General features: G+C 41.3%; 1 protein-coding gene across 2 annotated transcripts in view; it reads left to right on the forward strand.

Annotated features, from left to right (window-relative positions):
• Positions 1–21664, forward strand: part of ctnna2 (catenin (cadherin-associated protein), alpha 2) — a 1188004-nt gene that overhangs the window by 1051097 nt on the left and 115243 nt on the right. For both annotated transcript variants that reach the window (XM_059963425.1, XM_059963427.1), the window contains one exon: positions 13047–13152. In XM_059963425.1, coding sequence (XP_059819408.1) covers positions 13047–13152 — 106 coding nt within the window. The remainder of the gene's footprint in view (positions 1–13046; positions 13153–21664) is intronic.

A 21664-nucleotide genomic window follows, 5' to 3' on the forward strand; every position in this document is an offset into this window, starting at 1 on the left:
TGCCTTAATCAGGATATAGAAGTCCCAACAGAGAGAATGTGATCCTAGATCTCCTGTTAGGAAATGAGACAAGTGATAGAAGTTTATGTAAGGAACACTTTGCATCTAGTGATCATAATGCCATTATTTTCCAGGTAATCATGGAAAAGAATATATCCTGTCCTCTGTTTAAGATTCTAAATTGGAGAAAGCCCAAATTTGATGCTCTCAGACAGGATCTGGCAAGTGCGGATTAGGACAGGTTGTTTTCTGGCAAACATGCACTTGATAAGTGGGAGGCCTTCAAAAGTAAAAATTTGAGAGTACAGAGTTTGTATGTTCCTGGCAGAATAAAAGGCAAGGATAACAGGTTTAGAGAACCTTGGTTTTCAAGAGATATTGAGGCTCTGATTAAGAAAAAGGAGGTGCATAGCAGGAATTGATATACTTAACCATATAACCATATAACAATCACAGCACGGAAACAGGCCATCTTGGCCCTTCTAGTCCGTGCCGAACCCTTAATCTCACCTAGTCCCACCTACCCGCACTCAGCCCATAACCCTCCACTCCTTTCCTGTCCATATACCTATCCAATTTTACCTTAAATGACACAACTGAACTGGCCTCTACTACTTCTACAGGAAGCTCATTCCACACAGCTATCACTCTTTGAGTAAAGAAATACCCCCTCGTGTTTCCCTTAAACTTCTGCCCCCTAACTCTCAAATTATGTCCTCTAGTTTGAATCTCCCCTACTCTCAATGGAAACAGCCTGTTCACGTCAACTCTATCTATCCCTCTCAAAATTTTAAATACCTCGATCAAATCCCCCCTCAACCTTCTACGCTCCAATGAATAGAGACCTAACTTGTTCAACCTTTCTCTGTAACTTAATTGCTGAAACCCAGGTAACATCCTAGTAAATCGTCTCTGCACTCTCTCTAATTTATTGATATCTTTCCTATAATTCGGTGACCAGAACTGCACACAATATTCCAAATTTGGCCTTACCAATGCCTTGTACAACTTTAGCATTACATCCCAACTTCTGTACTCAATGCTTTGATTTATAAAGGCCAGCGTTCCAAAAGCCCTCTTCACCACCCTATCTACATGAGACTCCACTTTCAGGGAACTATGCACAGTTATTCCTAGATCTGTTCCTCTGCATTCCTCAATGCCCTACCATTTACTCTGTATGTTCTATTTGGATTATTCCTGCCAAAATGTAGAACCTCACACTTCTCAGCATTAAACTCCATCTGCCAACGTTCAGCCCATTCTTCTAACCGGCATAAATCTCCCTGCAAGCTTTGAAAATCCACCTCATTATCCACAACACCTCCTACCTTAGTATCATCGGCATACTTACTAATCCAATTTACCTCCCCATCATCCAGATCATTTATGTATATTACAAACAACATTGGGCCCAAAACAGATCCCTGAGGCACCCTGCTAGTCATCGGCCTCCATCCCGATAAACAATTATCCACCACTACTCTCTGGCATCTCCCATCTAGCCACTGTTGAATCCATTTTATTACTCCAGCATTAATACCTAACGACTGAACCTTCTTAACTAACCTTCCATGTGGAACTTTGTCAAAGGCTTTGCTGAAGTCCATATAGACTACATCCACTGCCTTACCCTCGTCAACATTCCTCGTAACTTCTTCAAAAAATTCAATAAGGTTTGTCAAACACGACCTTCCACGCACAAATCCATGCTGGCTACTTCTAATCAGATCCTGTCTATCCAGATAATTATAAATACTATCTCTAAGAATACTTTCCATTAATTTACCCACCACTGATGTCAAACTGACAGGTCTATAATTGCTAGGCTTCCTTCTAGAACCCTTTTTAAACAATGGAACCACATGAGCAATACGCCAATCCTCCGGCACAATCCCCGTTTCTAATGACATATTAAAGATCTCCGTCAGAGCTCCTGCTATTTCTACACAAACTTCCCTCAAGGTCCTGAGGAATATCCTGTCAGGACCCGGAGATTTATCCACTTTTAAATTTCTTAAAAGCGCCAGTACCTCCACCTCTTTAATTGTCATAGGTTCCATAACTTCCTTACTTGTTTCCCACACCTTAGACAATTCAATATCCTTGAGGAGTATAATTTTAGGAGTTGATTTTAACATTTTAGACAAATTTGGATAGGTGCATGGATGGGAGGTGTAAAGAGGGCCATGGTCTGGGTGCAGGTCGATGGGACTAGGCAGGTTAATGGTTTGGCATGGACTAGATAAGCTGAAGGGTTTATTTACATGCTGTAGCATTCTATGACTATGGCTCTGCAATTGTTTTTCCTGTTGGAAATGGTCACCTTAGCTTTATTCTGTTGAAAGTTTTCATAATTTCAGCATAAAATGAGAAAAGTACCACCACTTCTCATCATTCTTTTGAAAAAATGTTTCCCAATGAAAGTTTTCAAGCACACCAATTCCAAACATGAATTAACAATTGGAACAGACTTACGTTATAACTTCTGTTCTACAATATTTAGAGCAATGTAACTAAGGCAACATGCAATATAGCCCTAATGTCAAGTTAGCTAATTATTGACGACAGAATATAGAATCATAAAGAACAGAAACAGGACCTCCAGCCTATGACGTTGTGCTGAACAACTAAACTAGTATTTAAATGTCTAACCAAATGAATGCCTTCTGCATATACAATGTCCATGTCCCTCTATTCTCTGCACATTCATGAACCTTTCTAAGACTTCCTTAAATGCCTCTGTAGTATTTGCCTGAGCTATTATATCTGGGATCATATTCCAAGCATCCAACACTTTCTGTAAAAATGGGACCTACCAAACTCCTTTAATGCACGCACTCTAAATGCATGCCCTCTGATATTAGCCATTTCAGCTTAGGAAAAAGACACCTGCTGTGTAATCTATCACTTTAATAATCTTAAAAGCATCTTTCAGATCTCTCCTCAGCATTTGTCATTCCTCATGTTATAGCACATGCCCTCTAATCCAGTCAGCATCCTGGTAAACTTCTTCTACAAACCCATCAAAGCCCCCATGTTCTTACTACAATAGGGCAAGTGGAACTGAATGCAGTATTCTAGCAGCCTAGCCAGTGTTTTATAAAGCAGTATACTCTTGAACTCAACAAAATAAACAACAAATGAAGGCAAGCATGCTATATGCCTTCTTTATCACCCTCTCAACCTGTGCAGCTAAGTTCAGGCACCTATAGATTCTATACTTCAACACTGTTAAGGGTCTTGCCATGAACAGTGTACTGCCCCTATACATTTGATCTCCCAGTGTGCAATACCTTGCATTTGGCCAGATTAAATGGATCCATGTGCCATTTCTCTGTCCACATTTGCAACTAATCTATGTCCCACTATATCCTTTGACAATCCTCTACATTAACTGCAGGGCCACCAATCTGCAAACTTACTAACCCACACATCCATATTTCCATTTATGTCTATATCACAAACAGCTGAGATCCAATACAAGCCACTGCAGAACATTACTAGTCAGGAACCTGCAGCCGTTATAAGCCCCATTGAACACGACCCTCTGTCTCAATGGACAAGTCAACTCTGAATCCAATGCCCAATTCACCATGGATCTCATGCATCTTAATCTTCTGGATGAGCCTATCATGAGGGACCATATCTAATATCTTATAAAATCCATGTAGGCAGCATTCACAACCTTCATCAATAATCTTTGTCACCTCCCAGAAAATCTCAATTGGTTAGCTTGTCATGCACAAGGTCATGATGACTGTCCCTAATTAGGCCATGGTTTAGCAAACGTTCATAAATCCTATTCCTGGGAATCCTCTCCAATAGCTTCTCTACCAGTGATGTGAGACTCACCAGTCAATAATATACAGGATTATTCTTATTTATCTCTTTGAACAATGGAGCAACATCAGCTACATGCCAGTCCTCTAAAACCTTACCTGTGGTTAGTGAGGACACAAAAATCTTGGTCATACACTAAAGATCTGGAAGAAGGGACAGAGTGTGGTGTATCTAAGTTTGCTGATGAAACTAAATTGAGTGAAAAAGCAAATTGTGAAGAAGATATGAAGAGTCTGCAGAGAGATATGGATAGGTTAAGTGAGTGGGCAAGGGTCTGGAAGATGGAGTACAGTGTTGGTAAATGAGAGGTCATTCATTTTAGGAGGAAAAATGTAAGATACATAAGGATATAAGAAATGGGAGCAGGAGTAGGCCATATGGCCCATTGAGCCTGCCCTGCCATTCAATAAGATCATGGCTGATCTGTCCGTAAACTCAGCTCCATCAGCCTGCCTTTTCCCCATAACTCTTAATTCCCTTACTATGTAAAAAACTATCTAATCGTATCTTAAATATATTCAGTGAAGAAGCCTCAACAGCTTCCCTGGGCAGAGAATTCCACAGATTCACCACTCTCTGCGAAAAACAGTTTCTCCTCCTCTCCGTCCTAAATCTTCTCCCCTGAATCTTGAGGCAATGTCCCCTAGTTCTAGTCTCACATACCAATGGAAACAACTTTCCTACTCTGTCTTATATATCCCTTTCAAAATTTTGTATGTTTCTATAAGATCCCCTCTCATTCTTCTGAATTCCAGAGAGTATAGTCCCAGGCGACTCAATCTCTCCTCACAGGTTAACCCCTTCATCTCTGGAATCAACCTGATGAAACTCCTCTGCATTGCTTCCAAAGCCAGTATACTGATCTCCATACTTCCTCAAGTATGGAGACCAGAACTGCACACAGTACTCCAGGTGAAGCCTCACCAGTACCCTGTATAGTGGCAGCATGACCTCCCTGCTCTTAAATTCAATCCCTCTAGCAATGAAGACCAACATTCTGTTTACCTTCTTAATAACCTGTTGTAGCTGCAAGCCAACTTTTTGTGATTCATGAACAAGCACTCAAAAGTCCCTCTGTACAACAGCATGCTGCAATCTTTCACCATTTAAATAAGAATCTGCTCTTCTATTGTTCCTTCCTAAGTGGATGATCTCACATTTACCAACATTATATTTCATCTGCCAGACCTTGGCCCACTCACTTAACCTATCTATATCCCTCTGCAGACTCTCCACATCCTCTGTACAATTTGCTTTTCCACTCAGTTTAGCGTCATCAACAAATTTTGCTATGCTACACTCAGTCCCCTCTTCCAAATGTAAATTGTAAACAGCTGCGGGCCTAGCACTGACCCCTGCGCTACCCCACTCACCTCTGACTGCCAACCAGAGAAACACCCATTTATACCAACTCTCTGCCTTCTATTGGTTAACCAATCCACTATCCTTCCAATACACTTCCTTTGACTCCATGCAGCCGTATCTTATTTATCTCTTGTGTGACACCTTATCAAACACTTTCTGTTAATCCAAGTATACGACATCCACCTGTTCCCCTCTATCCACTACACTCATTATGTCCTCAAAGAACTCCAGTAAGTTTGTCAAACAGGACCTGCCCTTTCTGAATCCATGCTGCGTCTATATAATGGAACCACTCCTTTCTAATTGTTTCGCTATTTCTTCCTTAATGACAGCTTCAAGCATCTTCCCAACTACAGATGGTAAGCTAACTGGCTTATAGTTGCCCGTCTTTTGCCTACTATTATCAGATTATTATTTAATTTATAAAAAATTGCAGCATGCTGCTGTGCAGAGGGACTTGAGAGTGCCTGTGCATGAATCACAAAAGATTGGTTTGCAGGTACAACAGGCTATCAAGAAGGCAAATGGAATGTTGGCCTTCATTGCTAGAGGGATTGAGTTTAAGAACAGTGAGGTTATGCTGCAACTGTACAGGGTACTGGTGAGGCCACACCTGGAATACTGTGTGCAGTTCTGGTCTCCTTACTTGAGGAAGGATATACTGGCTTTGGAGGCAATGCAGAGGAGGTTCACCAGGTTGATTCCAGAGATGAGGGGATTAAACTATGAGGAGAGTTTGAGTCACCTGGAACTATGAGAGAAGATCTTATAGAAACATATAAAATTATGAAAAGGAGAGATAGAGGCAGGAAAATTGTTTTCATTGGTAAGTGAGACAAGAACTAGGGGACATAGCCTCAAGATCTGGGGGAATAGGTTTAGGATGGAAATGAGGAGGAACTGCTTCTCTCAGAGAGTGGTGAATCTATGGAGTTCTCTGCCCAGTGAAGCTGTGGAGGCTACCTCAGTAAATATATTTAAGACAAGGTTGGATAGATTTTTTGCATAGTAGGGGAATTAAGGGTTATGGGGGGAAGGCATGTAAGTGGAGATGAGTCCATGGCCAGATCAGACATGATCTTATTGAATGGTGGAGCAGGCTCAACATGCCAGATGGTTCACTCCTGAACCTAGTTCTTATGTTCTTAAGTCAAGTCCCCAGCAGGCTCATCTCTTGCTTTCTTAATAAACTGAAATTTATTTTTTCAGTCTCTGGGGACTTATCCATTTTATTGTTCTTCAAGAGACCAATCTCTACCTCTTCCTAAGTTCAAGATGCCCTAGCATAATATCATGCTCCACTATTTCCCATATCCTTCTCCTTGGTAAATATTGAGGCAATTCACTCATTTAGGACCTCACCCACACCCTCCTTCTTCAAGCATGTGTTCTCTCCTTTATTCTTGAGTGGTCCTACCTTTCCCTTGTTATCCTCTTGCTCTTAATACATTATATGTATAGCTGATGACAACTAAAGCAGAGCAGAACCTTGGGTTGCAGAGTAGAAAGTATTTGCTGGAGATTACGTACCTAAGATGAGTGACTCGGGTTGAAATGGTGCATGGGTAAGGGTAAGACTGGCCAGCGATGGCTAGGTGAAGTGCAGTTGCATGGCATTTCCTGTGGACCCGGCACAGTGTGGTCCAAGAGAGAAGAGGGCCAAAAGTAAATTTTTTAAAAAATTATTTTCTCTAGTTCACAGCTCACTGTCACATAATCTACATCATTAATATGCTTGATCAATTCTTGAGGTAAATAAAGTACACAGTTGGAATAAAAATGCCAAGGAGTCCTTAATATGAACTCAGAAAAAAATTATAATACAGAAGACCATTGAGACTTTTCTTTCTTGCCTGTAAAGAATTCTCCAAATGTATCTGAATTTTCAGCTTTTGTAGGTTACATTATTACCTTCTAATCCAAGCCATTTTTAAATGTGACAGGATATCTGTTTCTACCTCAACTCAGTTAACGAATTAGACTCTCTTCCTCCTTTGGGTGAAGCAAATTCCTCAGCTCTCTTTCAATTCTTCTTTGAATCTATGCCAACTCATTATTGATCTCTCTGCCAAGGGAAATAATCCCTTCCCCACTTTATTAATTTCAACTACCTCTTGACTCAGTCTCCTCTGTTGCAAAGAAAACAACCCCAGCCAATTAAATTTTTCCTCACAGTTCAGATTTGTTAGTCCTGGCAGTGTAAAACTCTGTCCTTTATCCTCTTCGGTGCTATCACAATTTTCTTCTGATGTGGTGGCTGGAAGTATTTGCAGTGTCCCAGTTGTACCTTAATTAAAATTTTAATACAGTCCTGCCATAACCTCCTCGTATTCATATTCTTTGTATTATCCATGAAGGATAAATATCTGATATGCCTTCTTAACCACCTTGTTTATCTGTTCTGCTACCTACAGGGTTGTGTGGACATGGAATCCAAGATCCTGCTTCTTCTCTGCTCTTGGTATTCTAATAGTTACTGTATTTACCTTTTCTTACATTTTTCCTCCTAATGCCCAAATAATGTTCACACTTTTTTGAAGTGACTTGTGTCTGCTATCTCTTTTGCTTGACTAGTTCATTAAAACTTTCCTGAACCCTACAGTAGTAGAAGTGCCTACAAGTTGCAGAAATCTATTCTTTAGTTAGAATATGAAGCATATTCCATTGGTTATGGTTTTGGATCCTATTAATGGCACAAAGCAGGGAACTATTTAATTAAAATTAAATTGATGAAAAACATCGAATGCAAATGATGATCATTATGAGCACAGATGGTGTTCTAAAACTCTTCACTATTTCATGAATTGCCCCTTAACTCTTTTCCACGTAGTTTGCAAAAGATTGGCCATGTGCTTGCAGAATAATGAGCATCTGAGTGAAGTATAAGACACTAGTTAAATGAAGTTCAAATGCCTGCAAGAGTGCATTTTAAGCTGGTTGTAAATTTCAGCCTGAAATTAATGATAAAAAATTCAGTTTCCGTTTTTGACATGGCTTTTATTGAAGGATTTGACAGATCTTGATCACTTTCAGCATAATTTTCAAGGTTTATTTTAATTTACAGTCTTCAAATTGCAAATGCTTGTGTCGTGTTTAGTATTCTGCTAGCATCCTCTGTTCACTTCCTGTGTTTTTTTTTGGTACTGATGTTTCTGAGAAAATGGTACACTCACATTCCCGACAAAGTTGCCACTTTGTAATTCAGTGGAAACTGTTTTAGAGTTAAATGTCAAGGTGGCTCAGTTGGAAGCAATCTCACTTCTGAATCAGTGGTTGTATATGACCTTCCAGTCCAGAACTTTAGTATATATAAAACTTCTAGCACTTTAGTACAGTTCTCAAGGAGTGATATCTTATCAGTGGTGTTACCCTTTTAGCAAAACCAAGATGAATGTTAACTTATTACTTGAGTGGGCATGGTATATAAGAGTCAGGACATTACAAAGCACTGCTGCACAGCTCTTGAAATATTGTGCACATTGCTGATCACCACGCTGAAGATAATGAGAAAAATTTAGCTTTATTTGTGCAGGTACGTCGAAACATACAGTGAAATGTGTCTTTTGCAACAAATCAGCTTAGTCAGGATGTACTGGTGAAAGCCTGCAAGTGTCGCCATGCTTCTGCTGCCAACATAGCACTCCCACAAATAACTAACCCTAACCACACATCTCTGGAATGTAGGAGGAAACCAGAGCACCCAAAGGAAACCTACACGGCCACAGGGAGAATGTATTAACTCTTTTACAAGCAGGAGCAAGAATTAAACCCGATCAGTGATTGCTGGCGCTGTAATAGCGGTACACTAACCACTACGGTACCTACCGATAGAAAGAATGTGATTATGTAGAGGATATTCACCAGGAAGTTGCCTAGGTTGGAGGACTTATAGTTATGGGGACAGATTGGAGAGGCTAAGCATGTTTTCCCCAGAATAAGAAGGTTGACCTGCTTGAGATTGTGAGAGGCATAGGTAGAATCTATTTCTTTTTCTGTGGTAGTGCTATCAAAAACACAAGGGCATTGTGAAAAGTGAGAGGAATACATTTTAAAAGGGGTCTGAGGAGTAAGCTTTTCTTTACCCTGATGTCTGGAATATGCTCTTGGAGCAAGTGGTGGAATCATATACAGTTACAGGTATCCCCTGCTTTACGAAAGTTTGCTTTATACCACTTCGCTTTTATAAAAGACCTACATTAGTACCTGTTTTCGCTAACCGAAAGAAATCCGAAGAGGATTTTTGCTTTTACAAAGAAAGGCGAAAAGTGAAAATAGCATTCAGCATTTGTTCTGCAGCGAGCCATTACAGAGCACCCTGAGCAGCGAGAGTGGTGAAAAGCGAAAATAACGTTCAGTGCTTGTTCTGCTCTCAGCAAAACACTCAGCTTCTCAGCATCAAGCCGCCAGAGCTTTGAACGGTGAAAGATTTTTGCTACGATTGACAATGCTGCAATAATTGCAGAAAAACGTGACTTTAATTTTGAAAGGGCACGTCGGTTTAGGGCAGGTTTGCAGGATGTTTTGAGTGCTTACAAAGAACTGTATGATAGAAAAATGCGTGAACATTCCAGTGTACTCACTGTCTTCCCAATTCTGGTAAGTGAAACTACACTGTACATACATTATTTCTCCTTTATAGGCAGTGTATTTATCATATCATTCCTGCTGTTATTACGTTAGTGTCATTTTAGGTTTTATGTATTATTTGGTATGATTTGGTAGGCTATTTTTCGGGTTTGGGAGATTCGGTAGGTTATTTTTTGGGTCTGGGAACACTCAAAAATTTTCTCCCATATAAATTAATGGTAATTGCTTCTTCGTTTTACGCCATTGCGGCTTACAAACGGTTTTAATAAGAACACTCTACTTTTGGATAGTGGGGGAAACCTGTACTATGTTTAAGAGGCATTTGGGCTAACACTTAATTAGGCAAGGCATAAAAGGAACAGCACACAAGATACTGGAGGAACTCAGTGGGGCAGGCAGTATCTATCATAGGAAATAGCCATTCAGGATTTTGGGTCAAGACTACTTATCTGAATTGATCCATGTACATCAATAGTCCATGACTGCTGTGCTGAGGGAATGCTGCAATGTCAGAGGTTCTGTCATTTGTATATGACTCTCTTAAGGTGGATATAAAATTGCCAAAGCAATATTTTGAAGAAGGTTATTTAAGTGTCCTAGCCAAGTATCTGTTACCTTAACTTGTATTACCAACAGTGCAAAGTATCTGGTTATCAGACTATTACACAGTGGGGGTTTGCTGCACACAGATTGTCTGTTGTGTTTCCTGAGTTACTGCAATTCTAAAGTACTTTATTGACTGTAAAGTGCTTTAGTGAGCCGATTGAAAGCAACATATTAAAGCAAGTCTTTCTCTTCACCTGCCAGGCAAAAAATGAAAAGACTAACACCAATGTACCAATGTGAACGAACACACACACACACACACTCATTCAGATAATCATTCACTCACATACAGTACATACCACATATTGAATGGTTCCAAGTACTTAAAGCCTTTAGCAACTGTTGCCCAGTAGTTTCTTTCAAAGTGCCTGTTCCTCTATAATGGAGCATGACCCTGGCATGCTCTCAGACAGTCATGGCATATCCTTGGCAGCTCATCTACTGTTGCAATGCCAAGATCTTTTTCTTTAAGACTGGACCATTGAACTATATGGGCTGGAAAATCTTCAGCAAAGCACCTGTTTAAATATGTGGAAGAGTCGCTGCCTGCATCAGTTTGGTATGAGGCCAACAAGAGTGTGATCATTTGAAATTCTGGATGCTCAAGGTGGCAGGTCTTGTCCATGGCAGAGTTAGGAGATCAGAGGAACAGTGGCAGAGGGACGCTCTTGAAGGTTGAAGCATAATTGGAGAAAGATCAGGTAGAAAGGAGTAGTGGAGTTGCTTGATGTCTGTGATAGTGGAGTGATGACAATCAATGAAGATATTAGAAGATAAGGACATGTTCTGTAAGATTCAGTATTGCTGGACTTACAGAAAACAGCCAAGGTTGAGATGGACCTTTAAGCTACAGAAGAGCATGCAAGGCTCTCCATAAGCCTTCATGTACAGTAGAATACAGCATATGTGATATCCTTACTGTGTGATTCTGTTACACGTGCCAAAGTTCTTCTGTGCTGAAAATGAGTTATACTTGAGGAAGGATACCTGATACATATCCACTAATTTACTAACTTTTTATTGTTTTTTGCTTGAAACCTTTCAGTTCAAAATCACAGAATGGTTACAGCTCAGGGGACAGTTAGTCTCATCATGTCCATTTCAGCTCACCGCCATTAGCTCCAGTTCCCCAGTCTTTTCTCTGCAACCTTGAAAAAAACTTCCTCACCATATGTTAATCTAATTCTCTCTTCAAGACCACATGGAAGCCTGCTTTCACTACAGCAGTAGGCAATGTATTCCAGACACCTACCATACATGCATATTTTTTCTTCTTAATACCATTTTTTGCCCTATAGGTCATTTATTTCAGCAGTACCTAGAGATGGGCGTGTTCTCCAGCTGGTTGTCTTGGCCCTTGTCATACTGTCATCTTGTACCCCCAATGTCACACACTTCTTCCCTTGTTGAGTCTTCTGATTCATCATAACTCCCAGAGTGCATCTCTGTTTGCTTAGCATTCTCAGTGGCATGCTGCCTGTTCGTCACTTATCTAATATCTATTTTCCACCCCAAACCATAAGAACCCTGGTGATAAACACAGAGATTTTGCCATGTTGGAATCCAGTGCAACACACTCAAAATGCTGGAAGAACTCAACAGGTCAGGAAGCCTCAATGGAGGGAAATAAACAGACAATGTTTCTAGCTGAGACCCTTCAACAGGACTGGAAAAGAAGGGAATAGAAGACCGAAAAAGAAGGTGGGGGGGAGAGGGGTATGGGCGCAAGCTGGCAGCGGATAGGTGGAGCAAGGTGAGAGAGGAGGGCATAAAGTGAGAAGTTGACAGAGGGGCAGGAGTATGAGTTGGGAGGTGATAGGTGAAGCCAGGTGAGGGGGAAGGTGTGTGGGTGGGGTAGGGGTAGGGGGGAATGAAATGAAAAGGTGAGAGGTGATCGATGAAGCCTGGGAGTCTCCCATTTTAAGAGATGGGAGGTGTAAAGATAAATTTAAAAGAAGTAAAATAGAAAACTTTAAAAATAAATTTAATAAAGGTGAACACACATGTATCTCTTTCAACTGCAGTATAAGTCTGTGCTCCTAAAATATCACCCAAGATAATAGATCTGATTCAGAGTGCTGTTGTCAAAGGTTAAAGCTGTTAATGCCCCTTGAACATACTACAAGGACTTAAATAATTTGAAAAGAGCTGTAATTGAAAATGGGAATTCTCTGTGAGCATAGACCAGACTAGGAAAAGGGTAGTGACTGATTTAGGTGGAGACTTTAGAACATCGTTTATCATGGAGGCCTTTGCAGATGTGATTTATCTTTTTGTACTCTTTACTTCTATCTATTATTCTCTCAGCCATTCTTGCCTTGGCCATTTCTCGAACGTCAGTGACTTTCTTGTTATTACATTACTGGTGAAATGATAACAGACATGTTGATCTCGTATTTGTTGCTGTTGTTCTAGTTGTTGCAACTAATTTGTTTTAATATAGGGATCATTTAGTATTCTCTTACATCCAATACAAGGCTTCTTTGCTTATTGTTCCCAAAAGAATTCACTTTCTCTCCATACAATTGCAAGATTGAGATCTTAATCCCACTCCAAAATTATTTTCAATGTATTAGTTCAACTCCAATTTTACTGAACTAGAAGATTCACTTATTACTTTTATTTTGTTTTCCAATATCTTGTAGGGGCAAGGGGCCGCTAAAAAATACTTCCGATGTTATCAATGCAGCAAAGAAGATCGCAGAGGCTGGGTCCAGAATGGATAAACTGGCTCGAGCTGTGGCTGACCAGGTAATGCACGTCAAACTTTAACTCAATGCTGAGGGGCCACGTAAAATGTCACCGGGGGAAACTGGTGCCAGCAGGGCTGCTGAGCTTCCTCTACTTAATTACACTTCATGGTAATGATACCCAGCCAAGAAGGAAGACTTGTGTATTCATTTGAGGGTAATTTTAATCCTGACAGGTTCAGACTAACACTACCCAAATCTGTATGACATTCAATGAGGTTTACAGGAAAATGTTTCCTTCTTGGTATTGCTGCTTGCCGCACCTCCAATAGTGCCCTTAGGTCAGCTGCAGGGTCATGAACTAGGGACTGCCGCTCATTGATGTTTTGTTCCCTTAGCCCTAGTACATCTCCTGGTGGTGGAGCAGTCTCCCTGCCATGCCCTGCAGCTTCCAGTGGTATTAGTCAGTCCCCAATTCCTGTACTTCATCCTCATCCACTGCCAAAAGTTGTCCTTTCCTGCCTCTTCAGCCAACTCTCTGGTGGCCCTTCTGAGCCTCGTTCCAGTCACTGGCATATTGCGGAGAAGCCTTGTTGTCAATGCGCTGACGAAGCCCTGGCATCCTACCTCTGCAGGGTAGAATATTGTCCTCCTGCCAACTTCCTTACACTTAGCCACCAGTTCTGCGTACTTCAGCCTCTTCCGCTCATGGGCAGCCTCCACTCCTTCCTGCCACGGGATGGCTATCACAATGAGGAGGACTGTCTTGGTGGCCATGTACTCAAGGAGGCACAAATATAGTATTCTACAAGACTTGTAAAATAATTAGCTCCCCACCCCCCATCTATTACTGCTGTCACTGCTGTATTGTAGATAATTTAAACCACTTTTGATATTGCCGTTTACATTTCAAATACATGCTGGTAATACGTTCTATTCCATATCTATCCTTTAATCTTTATTTTTGGGTGTAATTCTTTATTTTTATATAACTCTTTATAATTGTTGAGTGTTGTTTCTGTTACATGCCATGCCCTGACCAACACACAGCAAATTCCTAATACACTACATGTATACTACATGTATCATTACTTACTGCCTGTTACGCCGCTAGCTTTTAGGGTAGCAATGACGGTCAGCCATCTGTGGTAGTCTTCAGGGCTTCCATCACCATGTCTGTGGCTTCCCCTTGGTTTCCACTACTGTCAGCCATTAAGTCCTGAGTGAAGACTCAGGAACCTGGAGGACTGGTGGACCACTCTTAGTCTGTCCTCTACACTTTGACCTGTTTGGCATGGGTGATCCTAACAAGAGCCAAAGCATAAAGCCCTGGCTCCAGCCAACATGCTTCTAGGTCAATGAGGCAAGCAAGCCTCCAAACCACTACAAGGCTGTGGTCCTCTTGGAAGATGAACATGTATATGACAAACAAAATTGATCCTTTTGCATGCTTTCTAGGTTTTCCATCTCTTCAGCTTGGTTATAATCATCACCCCTATTTATATGGGATTAGAGCCCCATTAGGGATCACTGGTATCAGAATTAAAATGCTTCCGGTGTGCATTTCAGAACAGGTTGAATGGTTGATGTATCAGCGAAGGATTAGCAGAAGGGTAGATTTGGTTTACCATTGTAGTGGAGGTGCCTTGAGTCTGGTAGCATAGATATCAGGGGGCCTGTGGTGGTGGAGACAATAACAACATAGTGCCCAATTACCTGGTGAGGTTATAAATGCAAATAGCCATCTGGACCTGAAATTGATATGCACATATACCACTCCTAACACTTAAGGCTTGAAGTTTTACCCATGGCACTGGTAGTTTCCTAAGAATTGGATAGAATTATAGAAGAAGATCAACCTTCGATTGTCTCAACAGGGAGTTGTTGATGTTATGGTCCACTAAATCCAATGATTCAGCTTCTTTAGCAACACAAACACACATACACACAATGCTAGAGGATCTCAACAGGTCAGACAGCATCTATGGACAGAAATAAAACAGATTCTTTCATAAAGATTTCACAGCACTTTTCATTATGACTTCTAATTTTGCAGGATCACTGAATTTTAGGAGGCAGTTGAGGAAACTGGAGGAAGTTGAGTAAAAGCAGAGTAAATTAAAGTCAGAACTAGCAAACTAAATTAGCCAAGCAAGGTGGAATATATTGAGCAGCAATGGACAATGTGAACTATGGGGATAAAGCCAGATAGCACAGATCAACAGTTTAACACATAGGGTAAGAGTGAGTGAAAGGTAATGAGGATATATACAGAATTAGAATCAGGTTTATTATCAATGGCATATGACATGAAATTTGTTAACTTAGAAGCAGCCATTCAATGCAATACATAATCTAGCAGAAAAAATATTGATAATAGATAAAATAAAAAACTACTAAATAAACAAGTAAATCAATTACGTATATTGAATAGATTACAAAAACATGCAAAAACAGAAATACTGTATATTAAAAAAAGTGAGGTAGTGTCCAAAGATTCAATGTCCATTCAGGAATCAGATGGCAAAGAGGAAGAAGCTGTTCCTGAATCGCTGAGTGTGTGCCTTCAGGCTTCTGTACCTCCTACCTGATGGTAATAGTGAGGAAAGGGCATGCCCTGGGTGCTGGAGGTCCTTAATAATGGACGTTGCCTTTCTGAGACATCACTCCCTAAAGCTGTCCTGGGTACTTCGAAGGCTAGTACCCAAGATGGAGCTGACTAGATGTACAACTTCTGCAGCTTCTTTCGGTCCTGTGCAGTAACCCCTCCATACCAGACAGTGATGCAGCCTGTCAAAATGCTCTCCATTGTACAACTATAGGTTTTTGAGTGCCAAACCTCTCCAAACTCCTAATAATGTATAGCCACTGTCTTGCTTTCTTTATAACTGCATTGATATGTTGGGAGCAGGTTATGTCCTCAGAGATCTTGACATCCAGGAACTTTAAACTGTCCACTCTCTTGACTTCTGATCCCTCAACGAGGATTAGTATGTGTTCCTTCATCTTACCCTTCCTGAAGTTCACAATCAGCTCTTTCGTCTTACTGACATTGAGTGCCAGGTTGTTGCTGCGACACCACTCCACTAGTAGGTATATCTCGCTCCTCTACATCCTCTCCTCACCATCTTAGATTCTACCAACAATGGGTGTATCATCAGCAAATTTATAGATGGTATTTGAGCTATGCCTTGCTACACAGTCATGTGTATATAGAGAGCAGAGCAGTGGGTTAAGCACACACCCCTGAAGTGCACTAGTGTTGATCATCAGCAAGGAAGATATGTTATCACCAATCCACACAGATTCTGGTCTTCCGGTTAGGATGTTGAGAATCCAATTGCAGAGGGAGGAACAGAGGCCCTGGTTCTGCAACTTCTGAATCAGGATTGTGGGAATGATAGTATTAAATGCTGAATAGTTCATGATTGGGAGATATGGGTTAGGAATGGGATGTACAGATAAGGAATGAGAGCTGGTATAACAGTATAAATTACCATGGCTTACACACGTACCAAGGTGAGGCCACCCTCAAGATGGAGAAGCAACACTTTATATTTTGTCAGGATAGCCTCCACACTGATGGCATTAATATTGATTTCTGTTTTTGGTAAAAATTCCCTCCCTCCTCCCCTCTTCATCTATTCCAGACTTTTACCTCTTCTCACCTGCCTATCACTTCCCCTTGGGTCCCCTTCTCCTTCCCTTTTACCTATGATCCATTCAGCTTCCCTACCAGATTCCTTCTTCCCCATCCGTTGGCCTTTCCCACCCACCTGACTTCACCTATCACCTCCAGTAGCCTCTTTCCCCTCCCCTCCCACCTTTTTGTTCTGACCTCTTTCCCCTTCCTTCTCAGTCCTGAAGAAGGGTCTCAGCTCAAAACATCAACTGTTTATTCATTTCCATAGATGCTGCCTGACCCGCTGAATTCCTCCAGTATTTCATGTGTTTGGATTCCCAGCCTCTGCAGTCTTTCTTGTGTTTATGAGAACAGGTAGACTATAATATATAGAATAGATGGGTCAGGTGTAAGATCTGAGTTACTGGAACCAGAAGTGAAAATTGTTTTCAGCCTGGCGGGAAGAACTCGGACTACTAAAGGAAAGAGGTAAGAAGTAAAAATACCTACTAACAATCAGTCCAGTTGCACAAATATTCCTAAACAAAGAAGAGAAACTAAACCACCAGTGGTGAGTCAATCTCCCCGACTGAGACTAATCACAATTTACTGTGATCTATCCTATTAACCTCACCTCTGCAGCTGTGCAGCTTAAGGTAGATTTTTTTTTATCTCCAATGCTTCATGAAAAATCTGTCAGCTTGAGATGCTGTCTCATGTAACTGTCGGCCGTGTAGAGGAAAGCAATATGAAATGGAAAGAAAATGTTTTTCTTCTGGCATCTCTCTTGAATGAGTAAAATGGCTGTAAATTTAGTTGGGAAAGGTGGTCTAATAATAAAAATAAATGCAAAATACAAAAAATCAACCCCCCCCCCCCATCTTACAGACAAGGTTTTATTTCCACTGCAACACAGGGTTATAAATGCTGCTAGTATTTGTGCCATCATGTCAACTCTGAAATGACTTTTTTGTGGGAAATGCTGTACTCTCTATTTTACTGTTTTTTACATGGACCAGTGCTGAATTCATAACATGAGGTATAAAATGCAGAATATAATTTATCACTTAGTTACATCCAAAATTTCCATTAACATCAATAATTTGCTTCGATTTTCATTCAGGTGTCTTGCTAAAGCTTGACTCTTGTAAGCTCTTACAACCTTCATTCGGCTTACCATGCAGTGAATGAATTACTGTATCTAATCTCTGTCCACAACCCTCCCTAACACTCCATCTTATCCGGAGGCATCTGAAATCCAATTTCCTTAAATATTCATGTATTTCACATTTCTAAATGCAACACGGACATTGCCTGCCTTTGATTGCTCCCCTGTGAGTTCCTTTTCACTCATACTTCTCCTGTCATCTGAAGTAGAACTCTTTCATTTCATTTATTGCTAATACTCTCTGAAAAAGGTTTGTTCTATTTATTGTGCCCAGTAGCAAACCTTAATACTCTATTAAATTTAATTCTGTCCAATGCTTAAATATATAGGAGGGTCACTGTATCATGTTTCCTATTACCATAGGGAAGCATAAAAGCGTAGAAAATAGGAGAAAGCCATTCAGGCCTTTGAGCCTGCTCCGCCAAAGTTCAAACTTCAAAGTCCATTTATTAACAAAGTGCACAAATGTCATCATATACAACCCTGAGATTTGTTATCTTGCAGGCAGGCTCAGTAAGTCCAAGAAACTCTGCCTATGCCTCTTATCATACTATAAACATCTATAGAGTCTCCATTCATTCTCCTTTGCTCCAAAGAGAGAAGACCAGCTCGCTCAACCTTTCCTTATAAAACATATGCTCTAGTGCAGGAAACATCCAGGCAAATCACCTCTATATGCTCTCTAAAGCCTTGACATCCTGACCATTGGAAAGGGTACGGAGGAGATTTACCAGGATGCTGCCTGGTTTAGAGAGTATGCATTATGATCAGAGATTAAGGGAGCTAGGGCTTTACTCTTTGGAGAGAAGGAGGATGAGAGGAGACATGATAGAGGTGTACAAGATATTAAGAGGAATAGACAGAGTGGACAGCCAGCGCCTCTTCCCCAGCACACCACTGTTCAGTACAAGAGGACATGGCTTTAAGGTAAGGGGAGGGAAGTTCAAGGGGGATATTAGTGGAAGGTTTTTCACTCAGAGAGTGGTTAGTGCGTGGAATGCACTGCCTGAGTCAGTGGTGGAGGCAGACACACTAGTGAAGTTTAAGAGACTACTAGACAGGTATATGGAGGAATTTAAGGTGGGGGGTTATATGGGAAGCAGGGTTTGAGGGTCGGCACAACATTGTGGGCCAAAGGGCCTGTAATGTGCTGTACCGTTCTATGTTCTATGTTCTATAATGTGACCAGAACCCAACACAATATTCCAAATGCGGTTTCATAGAGCTACAACATTACCTTGTACCTCTTGAACTTAATCCCCCAACTAATGAAGTCCAACACAACATATACCTTCTTAACTACCCTATCAATTTGCATGGCACTTTTTTGGGATCAATGGATTTGGACCCCAAGATCCCTACGTTCCTCCACATTCCTAAGTATACTGCCATTAACTTCCATTAACATAGAACATAGAAACATAGACTCCCAACCTCCCAGACAGCCACATCTGCACCAGGTATGTCAAGTTGAGCTCCTTAGGGATCAGGTTAGGGAACTGGAGATGTAGCTTGATGACCTTAATCTGGTCAGGGGAAGTGAGGAGCTGATAGAGAGGAGCTATAGGCAAGTAGTCACGGAGGGGCCTTGGGAGACAGATAAGTGGGTAACAGTCAGGAGATGGAGGGGCAAGAGTCAGATACTAGAGAGTACCCGTATGGCTGTCCCTCTTAACAATAAGTACTCCTGTTTGAGTACTGTTGGGGGGGTGACAGCCTACCTGAGGGGAAGCAACAGAGCTGGCCCTATGGCTTGGAAGGGTAGGGAAAGGAAGAGGATGGCAGCAGTGATAGGGGACTCCATAGTTAGGGGGTCAGACAAGCAGTTCTGTGGACACAAGAAAGAAACTCGGATGGTAGTTTTCCTCCCAGGTGCCAGGATCCAGGATGTTTCTGATCGTGTCCATGATATCCTGAAGCAGGAAGGTGAACAGCCAGAGGCTGTAGTACATATTGGTACTAATGACATAGGTAGGAAAAGGGAGGAAGTCCTGAAAACAGACTACAGGGAGTTAGGAAGGAAGTTGAGAAGCAGGACCTCAAAGGTTGTATTCTGGGGATTACTGCCTGTGCCATGTGACAGTGAGTATAGGATTAAAGTGAGGTGGAGGATAAATGGATGGCTGAGGGATTGGAGTGGGGGCAGGGATTCAGATTTCTGGATCATCAGGACCTCTTTTGGGGCAGGTGTGACCTGTAAAAAAAAAGGGCTGGTTGCACTTGAATCCAAGGGGGACCAATATCCTGGCAGGGAGGTTTGCTAAGGCTATTGGGAAGAGTTTAAACTAGAATTGTTGGGGGGTGGGAACAAAACTGAAGAGATGAAGGAAGTAGCAGTTGGCTCACAAATTGAGAAAGCTTGTAGACAGTGTGAGAGGGAGGATGAGCAGGTGATAGAGAAGGGATAGGCTCAGACTGATGGTTTGAGATGTGTCTATTTTAATGCAAGGAGTATTATGAACAAAGCGGATGAGCTTAGAGTGTGGATCAGTACTTGGAACTATGATGTTGTGACCATTACAGAGACTTAGATGGTTTCAGGGCAGAAATGGTTACTTAGAGTGCCAGGCTTTAGATGTTTCAGAAAGGACAGGGAGGGAGGCAAAAGGGGTGGGGGTGTGGCACTGCTGTTCAGACATAGTGTCACAGCTGCAGAAAAGGAGGAAGTCATGGAGGGATTGTCTACTGATTCTCTGTGGGTGGAAATTAGGAACAGGAAGGGCTCAATAACTACTGAATGTTTTTTATAGACCTCTCAATAGTAACAGGGACATCGAGGAATAGATAGGGAGACAGATTCTGGAAGGATGCAATAATAACAGGGTTGTTATGTTGGGAGATTTTAATTTCCCCAATATTGATTGGCATCTCCCTAGAGCAAGGGATTTAGATGGGGTGTAATTTGTTAGGTGTGTTCAGGAAGGTTTTTTGACACAATATATAAACGAGGAGAGTCTGTACTTGATCTGGTATTGGGAAGTGAACCTGGTCAGGTGTCAGGTCTCTCAGTGGGAGAGCATTTTGGAGATAGTGATCACAATTCTATCTCCTTTACCATAGCATTGGAGAGGGATAGGAACAGACAAATTCGGAAAGCATTTAATTGAAGTAAAAGGAAATATGAAGCTTTCAGGCAGGAACTTGGAAGCATAATTTGGGGAAAGGTGTTCTCAGGGAAATGTACAGCAGAAATGTGGCAAATGTTCAGGGGATATTTGTGTGGTGTTCTGCATAGGTATGTTCCAATGAGACAAGGAAAGGATGGTAGGGTACAGGAACCATGGTCTACAAAGGCTGTTGAAAATCTGGTCAAGAAGAAGAGCTCATGAAAGTTTCAAAAAACTAGGTAATGATAGAGATCTTGAAAATTATAAGGCTAGCAGGAAAGAGTTTAGGAATGAAATTAGGTGAGCCAGAAGAGGCCATGAGAAGGCCTTGGCGAGCAGGATTAAGGAAAACCCCAAGGCATTCTAGAAGTATGTGAAGAGCAAAAGGATAAGACATGAGAGAATTGGACCAATTAAGTGTGACAATGGAAAAGTGTGTATAGAACCAGAGGAAAAAGTGGAGGTACTTAATGAATACTTTGCTTCAGTATTCACTACGGAAAAGGACCTTGACGATTGTAGGGAATGACTTACAGCGGACTGAAAAGCTTGAGCATATAGACTTTAAGAAAGAGAATGTGCTGGCGCTTTTGCAAAGCATCAAGTTGGCTAAGTCACTGGTACCAGATGAGATGTACCCCAGGCTACTATGGGAGGCAAGGGAGGAGATTATTGA

The sequence above is a fragment of the Hypanus sabinus genome, chromosome 3, assembly GCF_030144855.1.
Source record: "Hypanus sabinus isolate sHypSab1 chromosome 3, sHypSab1.hap1, whole genome shotgun sequence".
Classification (NCBI taxonomy): Eukaryota; Metazoa; Chordata; class Chondrichthyes; order Myliobatiformes; family Dasyatidae; genus Hypanus; species Hypanus sabinus.